Below are 16,654 nucleotides of genomic sequence, written 5' to 3' on the forward strand. Positions count from 1 at the left end.
TTTCTCAACGAAAAAAAAAACAACAAAAAACAGATAATTTCATATCAGAGAAAAGTTTTGCTTGTGTCTCAACTGTGAGTTTAATAATTCCACTCTACTGGTATCTTATTTCAGCTGCACTTGTGTACAATATGGTATAATGGGTTGGAGTGTTCAATCCTTTTGGGCAGCAATGTTTAAAGTCTTTAATATTTTAGTGGATCTGAACTAACAATTGTGCGGTAAATAGTACATCTGAGATAAGATCAAATCTAACTGTGATAAAGGTATTGAATAGAAGAAAAAAAAAATGGATTGCCGGATCCAGAAACTGACGTTGCAATCCTGATGTAAAATGAGTCAGGTCAAACCTTTAAATGCTGACGAAGGGACAAAGAGCTCACAACGTGATTTTTGATAATCCATAGAGAGAATGTCTCGTAGAGCTGCATGTATCATAGGAAATAATAAAATAAATAAAGGCAACAAATAGTTGTCAGTTGCTATGTTAACAGGTATATCATTAAAATTTCACTTACAACTATTGATGAGGATGAGATTATATCTAAAAATTATAAGGAAATCTTGTTTTAATGAGCTCCTTTCTAGATTTATTGGTAATCTGTTTGATTGCCTGGTTTGTATTGGATTGAGTTGAAAAGTGTATGCATAAATGTTCAGCCACGGTAGCCAAAATGTGAAAAAAATGATTCGCCCAAAAATTGGGTTGAAAAAAAAGGGCCTTAAATTTTTTTTTCCAAGCTGCTTGAAGACCAGATATGCACATCTCTTTGGTAATAGGACCCTAATATGGAAAAAATTCGTTACTTTGCATGGGAGGTATTACGGGGCATGGGATTTCAAAAATTGTGCCCGAAATTATATAATCTGATTTGCTTTAAGCTCTGATTTGCTTGGCCAGGGAGACCTTATTGTATGAAAAGAATGTTAGTTTGAGGGTCCAGATTTTTTTTTTCATTATTATTTTGGTCGGGACCCAAAAAAATATATGCACATTTTTTTTTATGGATGGCTTTAAATTACATTTGTAAGTTCCTGGATCAAAGAAACCCTATGCATACAAAAAGTTAGGTTTGAGTTTGGGCCCCAAACACGGGCCAAATTTTTCTTTTTCTCGAACAGCTGTAACATTTTACCTGAAAGCTCCTGGATGATGGGAACCCTAATCTGGAACCAAATTTTTGTGTTGGTGGCATGAGCCTCCCTAAATGGCTAAAAAAAACTGTATCCCTCTTTATTTCCTTTAGTTTTAACTGTATTTCGTTTGTTTTATGAGCTTTAAACTTTCAGGAATGAAAACTTTCAGTGAGTTTTATTTTTAATGCTCCAAACATGGATACTATTACACATGTAAAGAGTTGTGTCCATTTTATGGTTTGAGAATGGAAAGATTTATTTATTTGTGTTCATTTCAGATAGTAAAATTGTCAGTTCAATTGCTTTAAAAGGCATTGGTAAATAAAATACTTATATCTGACTGCAAAATGCTTTCAACAAAACACTTTTCAAACATTACGTCGTCTGGAAGCGGGATTGACGTTTTAGGCTCCTCTAAGCGAAATTGAGTTATCAGTACCATCTATTTTCTGAATCTGAACTCTGTTTTAGTGATCAACACGATTTAATTTCGGAATCTGGACTCCGTTTTAGTGTATTTCACTCACATATAACGCTACGAGTGGAAGTCGTTTTGACGTAACTTAAGTTATTTTATTCTGTTGGAAGCGTAATTGACGTATCAGACATGCGCTTTTAACAGAGGACTTTATGAGGTATCTGCGCAATCGCGTGTACCTTTTAGAAGAAAAGATTTGGAAAACTTAAACAAACAATGCAACAGCTTTGGCAACTATTCTCGATAAAATTTCTCGGATATTTCCTGATATTAGGAAGTTAATAACATGGTCAGATTCATGTGTTCCGCAAAATAGAAACTTCATCATGAGCTATAAAATGCAGAACATCCTGTTCAAAAATCCACAGGCTGAGAGAATGATTATGAAATATTTTCAGTCAGGACACTCTTATTCAAAGTAGATGCGATACACAGTGTTATTGAGAGGGCACTTAAGAACCAGGAAGTGTACTCGCCTTTAGACCTAGCCAAAAAAGGGTCAAAGTAAAGCGTCAGAATCCATGCGTGATCATTTAATTGCAGCCATCACATTTTCTGAATTTCCAGGCATGCTTGAAAATCTATAAAACATATTCAGAAGTGCCTTTCTCAAAGGTCAAATATCTCTAAATCTGCCGGAATTTCTGTAAAAGACATGGTACTTAGAGTGTTTTGCAGATGATCATTGTAAAGTTGTCCAAATTACACCTTTCAGGGAGTCAAGGAGAAAGGGATCTCAGAAGTAAGGGTAGTTGTGAATCTCGAGGTTCCAAAGCCTGTCATTTGGGTCCTGAACTTGCCAGAAGATAAGGTAAAAGAAATAGAGCCTCCCATGTGATTCATGCCGGTTGTCGATGTAAATTACTGCCGAGAATTCTTCAAAAAGAACTTGCCAGGGCTTGCTTTAAGAACAAATTGTGGAACTGTCAAATATATATCAAGTAAACCACCCAGTTCCACGAACGCCAGAGTTGAGAGCTGCCCCGAAGAGAAAGCTGTCAAACATCAAGGTAGTGGAAAAAATGAAAGGCATAATTATGAAATTTAACTGTACCCGTTTCTTAAAAAAAAATTTGTATCCATTTATCACTTATATTATATCTTTTAAAAGTTTTACTCAGTTTGTATTCATGCTTTACAGGTCAGTTTTACCGTAAGTCGCATGTCTGGTGTTTAACATGCTTGAACCGGTTTGGACGTATCTGACAAGTTGACCAACTATTTAACCCCAATGGACGTAACAGTATTTTGGCAATCTATTATGCCGAAAATTCTCACTGCTTGGAAGTTTTCACCTTCCCTTTATAATGCCATGCTTTTCAACATATAATTTTTTCGCATTTTTTACTCTAACCATTTCCGTTCTGCAAGGTTGCAATCATTCAACTGCATTTTTCTCGAAATTTTGTGTCCTTCACTTACGCCAATTCTGCTTTCAGGCGACGATAAGTATAAAATTTCGTTGAGATAGGAGTAAACTAAGTAAACTAGTTCATGTTCGTTTTAAGTTTATTGTCGCTCATTGGTTTCATTTGAAAAGAACTTGCATCTTTAAAGACTTTGCAACTCTTGTGAAAACTTACACTGTTGCATGCTTTGATTTGCGCTTTGCATAATCTACTTCAAATTCGCAAAAATTTGAATGACTTCCAGATCTGTTCTTGAATTTGCCTTGACCTTCAAAGCTTACTAGTTAGCACAAAACTTAGGAAAACGTGGAATCTGTAAGCCTCTTGCCTTTGACTGACGGAAAATTATGAAGCTAAGTAAAGTTCGAGTGTTATATTTGCTAAACTTCAATATCTTTTCCCGCCACGACCCCTCACCGAGAAGCAATCCCTCTTTCCATGTTGTTAGCTATTTGGATATTCCAATCAAGGGAGGGGGCCTACCCCTTAGGCAAGGAATTTATAGTAACAACATAAAATGTACTCTAAAAGTGTTCGTAGAAAAACGAAAAGAAGAAAAGTAGGTTTATGGTGTTAAGACTAAGGAAATATCGTCCTTTTATCCAAATTCATGAATTCTTGGTTCTGTGCAAAATTATTTTTATTTCAGTCGTTTAAAGCAATGTATGGGCTATATATATAAAAGATTCACAAATAAATAATTTTTTTGGCCTTGTGTTTCCCGGTTGTATGCTCTCGAAGATTAGAATGCCTATTGCGCTTTATACTAATTAAAATTATAAGTTTTCTTAGATTAAAATTGTATCTTCAGTAGTTTTTCTAGTTTTGTTATAACTTCGAACAATGAAAAACCACTAACACTTCCAGGAATTTTTTTGTTTTTCTTTGTTTTGTTTTTTTTTACATATGAACATATTTGAAAAAAAAAATCAATTTAATTTCATTACTCTTGCATAAAGCCCTATAAATTTTCAATAATATTTCTTGCTTTTAAATTAATTTTTCTAGAGAATTTGGAAAACCAATTGGCGAATCATTTATCGATTCAGAAATTCAAAACCGTGTTTCAACAAACAAAACGCTCGCTTGAAAGTTACCAATCGAACTTTTAAGCGATTATTAGGTATCAATCTTCTATACTCAAAACCGTGTAAAAAAGGGATTTTTTACTGGTAAAACGAAAATGAAACCCATGAATTTATTTATTTCAAGGTGTCGCTCTTCAGTTTCCTGTAAGCTTTATTAGTAAGATTTGATTTTCTTTTTATGAACGTGACAAATAAATAACACATTGTTTTCACTTAACTCCAGTATTCATTCTAACCTTCGAGGGTTTGAGGGGTTGCGATTCCCCTTTTATTTGTGACAGTTTATGTTCGTTTTAAGATAATTCCGATTATTTATTTCAACTTCTGTCTGTCTTGGGTTTTGTTTATTGATTCATAGTAATTTCTGTCCGTTTTGAGGTTGATGTAATTTATTTATTTGAATATATTTTCCTATTTGGTTTTAATTATTCAATTTTAACCATTTCGAAGAATAAAATAATTATTTTATAAAGGAAGGGTGAATTTTAAGCTTGGTTTATTATGTTACTTTATCTATGTTTATCTTAGGCTTTAATATCGTTTCATACTTTTCTTTTTTCAGTGTTTTTTGTAGAAACTTCTTTTGAATTATTTTTAGCAATGCATCTATTTGGTTCATGTATTTTTTTACGTGTCTGCATCGCGTTTTCTGTATTTCGTGTTTGTTTGTACGCGTGTCGTGTTTGTGTCACGTGTTTTTGTGTGTCCGTGTCACTGTATGTGTGTTTGTGCCGTGTAGGCCTGTGTATGTATATGTCTTTGTCTGTGCTTCCATATCAATCGTCCTATAATTGATTTTTTTTTTTCAGAGTGATGGTTATGGGAAATGGAATAATCAAAGAATTTGACACCCCAGCTAATTTATTAGCTAATCCTGAATCTGAATTTGCCGCCCTGGCCTCTGAAGCAGGGATATCTTCATAAGTTTCTTTTATTTCTTCTTTAAGCATTTGCTGTGTACAGGTACCTTTAGAGTTCCTTTTCGTAAAGATTAAAAATATATGCGTTCCCTACCGGTCGTTTTCTTCTTATCTTAAAAGTTTGTCTTTGGTTCTGCTACAATTTTAGATAATATGTTCGTTCATGTTGTCGTAACGCTTTTACATAGATTCGATAAGTTCAAATCACCAAGGACAGCGAAAAGAGAATCTGATCACTTGGATTGGACAAGTGTTAAGTTACACAACCACATGCATCTTAAGAAATTAGGAATAATCGGGAAATCAATTTTTGAGGAAAAAGTTACTTATCTAGTCAGGCACTTTCTGTAGCTGTGGGGGCCAAATTTAGAAATAAGGAACGTAAGCAAAAAATCAGCAAGAAAAGCTAGAAAAAAGCTGGTACCAAACAGATTAAGAAGGTATAGCTATCTTTAGGAGCTACAGTTGTCTTTTAGAATCAAGATAGTGTTAATATTTGAATTCTTGCAGATGAAAAGCGTCGTCAAATTTAACTTAATAGTTTCAAATATTTATTTTTATGGTTTTTTTATTGCATCACTGACGAAAATGCTACACTGCCCTAGAAACTTTATAATTAGGAATGATCAGAAGAAAAATCTTAGGGAATCTTGGTTTTCAGTAAGGAAGAGACACAAGATGTGTCCAGGGCCCAAAAAAGCTTTTATTTTGATGTCCTTGGTGCATTGAGCTTCTAAGGCTTTAGTCTTATTAGGTTTCGCTTCAATTTCTTAATATAATTAAGACGTCCCTTTGAGTTGTTTATATAGCATATAAGTATATTACTCTTGTTTTTGCTTTCTATCTGTTATTTTTAGCGATACATTTTTTAATAAACGATATACGTCTGTATTATTGACCAAATCAAAGATGGATTAGATGAATCAACTCTAAGGGCTTGGTTCAAACGCCTTTACAGGGTGAAAAGGGGTTAGGTTTTTGTTCCGCACCCCCTTCTACGGAACCTAAGAAAATTCACGGTTGTCCCAACTACACAACTACCCAACTTTTTTCATTATTTGTCATTTTATTGCCCGCTCTTACGTTTATAATTGTGTGGACTCGAATTTTTATTTTAACGTATCGATATCCCAACGTAGCTGAAACTTAATTTGTTTCAAGTGAAGTAATGCACTTATTTAAAACTTTCATTATGGTTTGATTACTACTACTAACAACAACTTGCTGAAGCAAGAAGCTGCTGGAGGTCAACACAGCTACGCACGCTCCTCCTTTATCTCAATCTGTGCAAAGCCTCTCTCGTTATACTCTTCTATGAAGCTCGCATTTTCATTAAGTCCTTGTTTACGACCTTCTCCCCCCCCCCCATTTGGAAACGACCTGCTTTTTGTTTGGCCCTATATGGTTGGGCGAAAAGGACGAACTTTGTCAATATGTCATCCGCAGAGCTTGTTCTAGCCATTCAACCGTGTTTTCTCATTATTACCTTAAAAAGCAGGATAGAACCATTCAAAACCTCTAAAAACTCATTCATTTTGCTAACATTTCTATGTGGGACACTAAAATCATCAGCTTAATCTAAGTCTAGGTGATTTCAAACTTCTCATTTGATTCCATGCTTCCCCATATCCTTTGCCGTTCTTCTTCCATGTAAATTGGAATGAACACTTTAACAGGAATAGGTTGGATATAAAAGTTTGGAGCTGCTCCAAAGTTGCGAGAGGATTTGGGGTCTCCGTTACATCATAAGCGCCTTCCTCCATCCCTATCCCTAAAACGGAAATCCTACTTGCGTGGCTTCACAGTGATGTCAGGGTGGGCCTTTCAAGATTGGGCTTAAATGGAACCGTGACTGCAAACAGTGTTGCATGACCTTAAGGAGTGAACCCTCGATGAAGTTATAAACTAGTAAACAACACAGCAGTTGCGATAAATTTGAATTCGTGGATGATTTTTCTGGATTTCGTTTCGTTTGGTGGGCTTTTTTGGACTGCAATAACCCTTTCTTAGCTAAGTTTTCTATTATGAATGGCCACCTCGTAGTAGTATAATATTTGTTGGCATAAATACTTAATGACTTCTGGAGGAATCCTTATTGTGATCAAAATGGGCCCAGGATTGCACAAAGCCTCCCTTCATACTGGAGGTCCCAGGGAGTTTTTGCTGTCCGGTTCTAAGCCGGCTTAAGCGCTTCGGTGTAGACTTGAGAAGATGTGTTGGTCCCCGTCCTGCACATGTTTCCGGGACCACTGCTTTTCTTGAGGCAAAAATAGTTTCTTTTCACTCTTTTCCAGAAGAAAATGGCGTCTGAGGAAAAAAAGTTGGAAACACAGCTAGATCCCATCTTCACCGCTTGAAGCACGGATGCTTGCAATTCCTGAAGGGTTAGACTGTTGCTCTAGCGGTAACCTTCCATTACACACATATCAACAATATAGTCCTTTTTTCATATGAGACACTTTATAGCCCATGTTTGCTGATTAAAGCACGGTTGGCTTCAAGCCGTGAATTGTTAGACCGTTGCTCTAGCGGTAACCCTGCGCTATACAAATACCAACAATTTATTCCTGTTTCATATGGGATACCATCTAGTCCATGTTCACTGCTTAAAGCACGGATGTTTAAAGCTGTGAATGGTTCGATTGTTGCTTCAGCGGTAACCATGTGCTACTATTAGTGAAAATGCTTTACGTCTAATAGACTGGAGGAGGGGCTTGTTCAAGAATTGTTGAGTGATAGATCATATAAGAATAAGAACAATATAAAGAAAGTGGAGAAAGCATTAAAATATGAACTAAGGAGTTTGTGGAGTGGAGGTCACGGATAAAATTGCCAAGGATATGGAAGATACAGTTAGATATTGAATAGTGTACTGGCATGTTAATAAATTGAGAGGGAGTAGTCAATCTGGACTTGTTTAAGATAAGAACGAGGTCGCGATTAGTGATAAGAAAAGACTTAAATAGAAATGGGCAAAGCCTCCATTCATACTGCCAATTTTGAAATTTTGAGAGTGAACTAAATTGGGATAGAGTTACAGGAAGAGATAGGAAAATGAAAAAGTTTGTGGCACCTTGGATGTGGAGGAAGATTAATTTTGTGAGGAAAAATTAGCGACAGAATAAAAGGATTGAAAAATTATAAGGCCTCAGGTATTGTTATTATGGTAAATGAGTTTCTTAAAAATGGTGGTTGTGCTATTAGAGATAAATTACTGATTATGAACACGATTTTTAAAATGGACTATTTTGGGAAAACTTTAATTAAACCCCTTTACAAGAAAAGTGATAAGAGTGAAAGTAATATGGGGTCAACGGTTATTACCACCCAGTACCCCTCAAGGGGCCTCAACGAATATTACCGGCCAGTACCCACATGAAGCTTCAACGAATGTTACCGGCCACTACCGCCACGGTGCTCAATGAATATTACCAGCCAGTAATCCCATTGCATCTGGTCTGTCGAACATCTAGTATTGCGTAATTATTCATGATGTGGAATAACAGAACAGTTCCTACTGGCCACTACTCCCACCATACAAGCGCACAATGCCCATCTGGCGAGCATCATGTGATCATGGACATAAAAGTTTGATGGAGAGTTACTTATTATTACAGTTCCAAACACATTTGATTAGTTCACATTGATTCAAACTCGAAAAACATTCTTATGTTTAAAAATGAGTGGTTTTACTCTATTGCAACTTGAAGGAGTTGACAGTGATGGTGTGAGGACAAGACCCCTCATTGTAGCAGTTGAAATTGGAAAAGATTGTCGACTAACATTTGAGTGGGATGAGATGTTTGGTCAAAGATTTTATATCTTTGAAAAATTTAAGTTGGAAGAACAATTATATTTCGTTGCAAAAGTGAATATAATGCATATATCCAGACTACACATGGATTGAATGCAATCACGAAGCACATTGAAAACAAAAGATTGACTCACCTCGTGAAAAAGAGCGAAAAAGTATATTATTCTGTTGTTATATTTTTCTGATAATAAAAAATATTGTATAATTACGTGATCTAAACGTGATTTATGTTTATTTTCAAGGGATTGGTATCGTCATGGATTGGAATGGTTTGGGGAAGAAGAATTTGAAACAGGTTTCAATTATCGAAACAACTAGAGAGTATGGTTTCTACGTCATCGTTGCGAGGACAACATGATAATAAAACTACTGATTTTATTTGGCTGTTACAGAAAGTGATTCTTCATATGATAATACCGTGCGTGACATTACTTCAAATAAGCAAATTGAAACATATGCATTTTACCATATGAATCAGAAAAGTATCATTGACTTCACAAAGAAATGTAATAAAAATTAAATTACATTATATTGTAGAAAATGTGACCCTGACCTTGCACACCAAGATCAGTACAAGTTGAATCACAAGGATCTGCCATCACTAGCCGTTTTCGATGACCACCTAAATGACGAAGAAGAAAAAATCTAAAAGATGAAGACAAAACACTTTATTGTACATATATTTTTATCAATAAACAAATTTACATACGTTATTAAAACACTTTTCTTAGGGCACTGAAATCAATGTTATACAGGTAGGACAGGGTATTTTCTACCATGAAGTCGCTCAATCGAGGATTGTCTACAAGAAATTCCTTGCAAGTATAGTGACAACGTCGAAAAATAAAAGATGGTAACGCATGAAAACCACAGGTTTTGATTGATAAATCTTGTACTCGCTTCTGATTTCTAACAACAGATTTCCCACTTCTTTCAAGGAAGTTTTTGGTGTAAGGTAGACCAAGAGGATCAAAATATTCTATATTCTTCACAGTTTGAAAGATGCATAGCCAGTGGCTCGTCTGCACAATCGACGGACTATTATTAACAATGATAATGGTATTGCTAGCACTATGAATATTTTCAAGGAAATCTGAGGGTGTGCAATACGATTCGTATTTGGACATGGATGGATCCAAGTTAAATACATCAATTTTTTGATTTTTGTTATGGTTCCAAGTTTAATAGAACACTACTGTCGGGGCTAATTTCCCATTATGTTTCAAATTGATTTAGTAAGACTAGATGCTACACTCTCCGTCAATGGTGTACACTCTAAACGTACAGTGCCCGTTCGGACAATACTCATATATTGAGTACCAGACAAGTCCAATTCAATGATCTCTTGACTTTTTGCGAACTTTTTATCGGTTGTACCATTCTCAAATGGTTGTGAATTTCGATCGAGGGATTATATCTAAGGATTATTGTCAATTTTTTTTTAGAGAGAGAGAGAAAAGTTATTAATTTCAAAACAACAAAATCAAGTTATAAACATAGCCGCTACTAGAAGGTTAAATATCCTGTACCATTTTGAACGTAAACACGATGTGAAGTGTCCACTGCCCTTTTGTGTACTAACAGATGAGGGTCATGCTGTGATGTTGAGACGACTTCGCTTTAGTCCCCCAATTCTCTTCAGATCGTTGCCACTTGGAGTGCCAGTATATTCCAAAAGTATTTTTAAAAATATGATTTAAAACCATCTTTTGAAATTTAACGAAATTCAATTAATCGTTTTAAAATGTGTTTATTATCAATAAGACTTTTTAAGAAGTTTGACGAGTTTAAAAATTTATCCAAATGACTGTCAAATGAAATAATTCTTTTGCGATTGGTTATCAAATCTAATATCAAATTAAGTAGATTTTGGGTCTTGCTGTAGATTATAACTTGATTCACAGTACCATCAATTTGAACAATTTCATTTTTCGAGATAGGTCAACAGTCTGTTACATTGCTCACGATAAGAATGAGGCATTAGGTCTGCAACACTTGTCAAAACTTTAAACAATGATGATTCTTCTTTTGGTAGTGGTGGCAGTGATTTTTCAGAATTTTGAGTCATTTCCCTTTTATTACCAGTGATATTTACATTAAATGGTCTTTCACGATAAGGTTTATATCTAACAACTCGTCATAGTCCATTCTGAAGCAAAAAATTTCATCATCGGCAGTTGTCTCATTGTTAATGAATTTATTGAGATTGTCCTCGAAATTTTCCTTTGGCGAAAGGGCGAGTTCTATTGGAGTCAATTTGTAGAGTTTGACCTTTTTTCTACACAAAACTTTTTACAAATCCTAAAACTATCGTCAGTAAAAGTGTACTGAAGTTACCACCCGCTTGAAGAAGCTGTTTTCTTTTAAAATTGTTTCCTTTATTTTTGGCTGCTGCTGCTACGGCGTGTACAAGTGAACGATGTTGGGTTGTCTGTTCCTTAACTAATAATGACGGTTGAACGCTACCTTCAGTTAAAATCAAATAAAGCTCTGATATGAGATTAATGAATTCTCTGTCAACACCATGTTTGAGTATGGCCTTCCTAAGCCGTGGTTTTGAATACCTAGGACGGAGAATAAATATCTGTTTCTATGTAGTTTCTTCAGTGTTACGATGGCAACTAACGACCTTTTTTTGCTGTTCACTGGAAGACATACGTTAATTTCATCTCAAAAGTATCAGTGATTACACGTGAATCCTCGGGTGTGTTCTCATTGAGGTCCAGTAGAATATAACCGTAGGGTTTATTCGTAGTCTGATTGTATATCGAGAGTAGAACTTTCGGTTCACCGGGATAAATTTGTCTGTTTAAAGTTATGAGTGAACTTGAATCATGAAAAAAGCTATAGATGATATAGTACGTACAATTCAAAGCAGGTGTCTTCTTAAACTTTCTTTGATGAAAGAGATTGTGTGGAACTACGGCTATGGAAATCTTTTCATAATGAGAACAGACAGTGAACAGTTGTAACATTTCCTTAGACCATTCTTCAATGGATTCAGCTAAATCGTCAATAATCAACTAAGATTTTGGTTCAATTATATTAAAAATTTTAAGTGTCCCTGTATGAATTTCGTGTCTGTTGCAATAGTCTTTAATTTAATATAGGATTCTTGTCAGATGCTGTTGCAATAGTAGAAGTTATTGGATTCTCGAAAAATAGTTTATTACGATTTATTTTTATGAGAGTCGTTTTACCAGACATTGATGGCCCACAAAGAAACGATCTGAATGGGTTTTAAATTTTTACAAACTCACCCCAATGTCAAAATACTACTAACTGTAGAATGCTTCTATCCATTGAATAAATAATAATTTTCTATGCTCGAAAACCATAAAGTTTAAGAATAATGCATGTTTTTTTTATTAAAATAAAGGCACTATAAAATTGTTTTAAAAATTACTAACTACTTAGAATTAATACTTAGAAAGCGGTCCCCACACCCTCATAAGGGCCTTGTGGCCACTGGTGGTGGCAGGTGGAAGGTCGGATCTCCCCCACCCCACCCCCCAGGCCGGTAATGGGCGGGGGCGAGTAAATAATTAAAAACAATTTTTATAGACAAAAAGACAAATGCTTGCACACACTACACCTTCGAACCTGCAGGGACACCATTAGAAATCAAGTTGCTCCCCGTCTCGGATTTTAATAATAATAATTTATCTGGGGCCTGGTGTTTCACTCGCTCCACGTAAACGGGCTCGTCCCAATTGGTAAAGTCCATTCGATAGCTAATGTAAATACCTTTTTCCAAATCTTCTAATAAACTTTCGGCTTTTAAGTTTTAGAAAATGTGATTGGGTATCCCTGTAATGTACTTGAACTTGTCCCTCCCTCGGCCATTGACGTCTACACACATTGTAAAAGAATGACAACATGAGTTTTTCTTAGATTTCTGTAAATTGCGCTACTAGAAGCAATATTTTTATTTAAAATAACGTTTCTTTTTTCCTATTTAAAAGGACCATATCTGTTTGACACCCAAAATGTCTTACAAGGGGATTCTGATATGGTGAGTCATAACTTGAAAGTCTTGAGTTTGGTTCGGTCTGACTGATACCTTACGTGAGCAGGGGTGTGAGTTCCCACTGGCTTTTGCCAAGAGTAGAAGAAGGGTCAGCAAAAAAAGTGGTCCTGCCCTCAGTCTGACTGTAAACTTCCAAAGGGGGAAATGCCTCTTCATGATAGAGTTATGGGAAAAAGGGATCTTCTTCTGTGACAGGAGGGGCAATGGTGATTCATCATTAAACTTCTTGAGGGTAGTAAGCATTCTAGCTCTTGAATTAAGAAAACGGGAGGTATTAGGGGAAGGTAGAATGGGCGAATTTGTAGGTTTTGGCTGTAAGAATGAAGTCTTCTTTGAGAATAGTCAGGACAAAAGCAGCTGTCAGTCCAATTAGTTGCATCAATTTTTGCACACTTTACAGTTCCTGCCTGAGATGAACCCCTCATATTTACCTGAGTTATAAAACACTTTTAATCTGTATTCTGGAGAGACTAGTCTTCGTCTAACCATTTCTTCTAATTTTCTTAATACCAGAAGATTAATAGCCCGAAAGATAAATCTCATGGTGTTCAAAGGTCAGATGCTAGATGAATATTGAAAATAGTACTGAGCGAGGCTTGCGCTCTTCCCCCCCCCTCAACACTCATTCATTTAACACATCCGTTTTTGTACGTCTCTTAAAATATCCCCGAGGACAAAGAAATGAAAGTAATCATCTCTAAAATATCGAAATGAATATATAAGGTCATCATTTTCATGGTTTTCAATGTGAGTTCTTCGAAAAAGACTTGTTACAGGGATGCCCGCCAACATCTATCCAGGTAAGCATATGAATATGAAATGTATGCTACACTTAAATGATCTCTGCTGTAAAAGAAGAGATGTCATCCAAAAGCACTCATATTTCAGGCTGAGTGAAAAAAATATCCTCAGGAAAAATCTTAGGGGGTAAATACCCCCATCCCTCCTTCCATATTTATTTGAACAGCCTCTTACGGAGTGTAAGTAAATGTTCCCCTAAAATTCACTTTTAAACTTTTAGGCACTCCACTCCTTCACAGAAAGATCCAATGAACCTTATCCCCAATAGTTAATAGGAATATACATCGATATACATAATTTTACGAAGCCTAAGATGAACCAATTCAGCTAAATAAAATTTAAAAATACAATGGTACTTACAAAATATGTTTTATGGACTGTAGACATTTTCAGAAACGAATGGGCTGCCTCACAGCATTATGAACTCTGGAACTGGAAAACTGAAGAGAAGTAGTGTCACCTCAGATATTTTAGAATGACCAATAGCCGCTACGCTTTTCTCCCTTTAACGATTTAAGATTATGAATAGTTTTAACGACGATTCCCCAAAGACACAGGTATAATTAATTTTCTTCCAGACGCGGGTGAATGTTACGTAATAGGGAATGTTTTTCTAAAAGATATAGGGGCCTCTTATGCAAAAGAGTGTTTTTTCTTTGAGTGTCTAAAAAACCTGCGATGGCCGGAGCATGTTTACTTCAGAATTTCTTTAGATTTTCCGTAATAGGGAATGTTTTCTTTGGTTGTTACGAAGTAAGGTTTGTTCAGTTATTGAAATGTTACATAATAGTGTTTTTTCTTTAAAATTTTGCGAGGGCCAGGAAAAAACCTTCAGGGCCCCAATAAGGACATGATTCCGATTCTTCATCACTCGAATTTTCTGAATATTTTTATGCTTCACACATTTAGCCTTTTGTTGTTGTGTAAACAAAGGATTTTCCGCCATTTTCTACGAGCAGAACCGAGCCGAGTAATTCTCTTTATCCCAGGGGGTATAAAAGCTTATTCTAGAATGGAAATTCAAAAATCAGCCTTGTATTAGATTTTGAATATATTATTTGATTTAAAAACGGATATGTCTCAAAGATACAAATAGGTAAGCCTCTTTGTTTTTACCCCCCCCCCCCCACCAAAAAGAGATGGGTATAACCAAATTTGAGCAAATATATTTCCCTATATTAGACCAAGAAGTAAAACCCTAACCCCCATACCCTCATAAAAAAGTTTTATCGGGGGTATAATAGCTTTATTTTTATCACTAAATTCATGTCCCATATTAAACTACTTTTTCCGCTATTCCTCTATCGGGCTCAAATTGTGTAGGATGACAGACGTGTTTAAAAACCTTAACTACACCACCATTCGGGTAAGGGTTAGCTTCCGGCGAACATCCGATCTTGCATAGGGGGAGAGTCCCATTCTCTGGTAAAGTTGAACATTGATACTACTAGCGAATCGCAATTTAGAAATGATTTTGCTTATCAAATTGGAAAGTTCTGGTTAAACATATCCTTGATTTTTTTTTTCGAAGTTCCATTTTAAGCGATCAACTGCTATTCGCTAAGGAGGGCAAACAAGTTGTTAGTCGTTAGTTAACCATGAACAAGGGGTGCTTATATCATATGTAGTGTCCGCTAAATTCAATTTATGAGAAGAGAATGACGTTTCAATGGAAAAAGCGTATTATTTTCGCTAAAATTAAGAGACGATGGTTAAATTTAATATTAGCGTGTAATACTCCGAAAAATATTACTTATCTATGTGCTAAATGAAAGGGGCGGATAATATTCTTTCCTTATAGTAAATAAAGATAGGTAAAACAAGGAAAATTTGACTATAAAATATGAATTATTATATGACACCCTTTCCTCTCTTAATAGGAGCTATGTAGTCATTTTGAAGTCATTTTCGATTTTGCAATGATTCTTAAAATCGAATTTATTCATTTTTTCAGAATCTTCTTCTATTACATTTACACTCTCTTGTATAAAACTAACACAGCTCAAGTATGAAGAATGTTTTTTCCTTTGCTAGATTATAGGAAGAATAGATACGTAAAGAAAATATTTACAGTCTGTGATAATCGCTGATGAAAGTTTTCTATTAAATACCCCATTTTAGACTAGCCCCCCTTTACTAAGGTTGAGGTGATGGCGCCTTTAATCTCTTTCGAAGTTTAAATTTCACTTAGAGCAAAGGGGTTACACATCATTTGCTCCCATAGTCCCGTATCATTACGGCGTTTTACCTATGTGTTAACCCCGTTAAGGTAGGGGGAGAGGGGGTCGATGGTGTTAATTCTGAAGGCTAAATTCTTAAGTCTTCTTAAATGATCACATATTTCCATGTATTTTAACCATATATGTCCTTTTTATGAAAAGTATTGCATGAAAAACTAAGATTTGATTTCTTTTTAAGGAAAATCCTGAGCTTGCCCTCCCCCAATAAAAGGATGAGGATGGGAGCTGTCTCCAAACTGCCTATTACCCAAGATGCAGTCCATTACAGGGCGAGAATACTTCCCATCGACTCCAAAACCCAATGGCAATAAAGTTTCGAGGCCTTTCATGCACAACAAGTAAGATCGAGCTGGCAATCCAACAGTAACTAGATTCATTGACATTTCTTGAAAAGCCTATTTATTACCGGTGAAAAACTTATTATTTTTTCTACCTAATGTGTAGTCCTTTCGGCCTAATAAAGGGTATCATCTCATAGTTTTGAAGACCCTTCGCTCCTAAGAGAGAAATATCTAAAAATAAGACATTCCTTTTGGGTTAGTAAAGGCAGGCCCTATCGATGGTTTTGATGGGGGTTGAGAACCCTCACAACCTTCTAAAAAATAGCTAAAAATAATCCGTTCCTTTAGCGAATAGTAGTGTTTTGAAAATAAATTATTTTTGACATCCTGCATTCTAATGTTAAAAACTTAGCGTTTTACTGTTGTCTCTAAGAGAGAGTTTTGAGGATCCTAATC

At 35.6% G+C, this 16,654-nt stretch overlaps 1 protein-coding gene across 2 annotated transcripts in view; it reads left to right on the plus strand.

The window, feature by feature from the left end:
• Nucleotides 1-16,272, plus strand: part of LOC136029176 (ATP-binding cassette sub-family C member 10-like) — a 33,598-nt gene extending 17,326 nt beyond the window's left edge. The window contains exons 5-6 of one of the 2 annotated variants that reach the window (XM_065707294.1): nucleotides 4,922-5,075; nucleotides 16,096-16,272. In XM_065707294.1, coding sequence (XP_065563366.1) covers nucleotides 4,922-5,036 — 115 coding nt within the window. In that variant the 3' untranslated portion in view covers nucleotides 5,037-5,075; nucleotides 16,096-16,272. Of the gene's footprint in view, nucleotides 1-4,921; nucleotides 5,924-16,095 lie in introns of those variants that run through there. The other variant, XM_065707293.1, reaches the window with a different exon arrangement.
• Nucleotides 16,273-16,654: the final 382 nt, after the last annotated feature.

This window comes from Artemia franciscana, chromosome 7, assembly GCF_032884065.1.
Source record: "Artemia franciscana chromosome 7, ASM3288406v1, whole genome shotgun sequence".
Classification (NCBI taxonomy): domain Eukaryota; kingdom Metazoa; phylum Arthropoda; class Branchiopoda; order Anostraca; family Artemiidae; genus Artemia; species Artemia franciscana.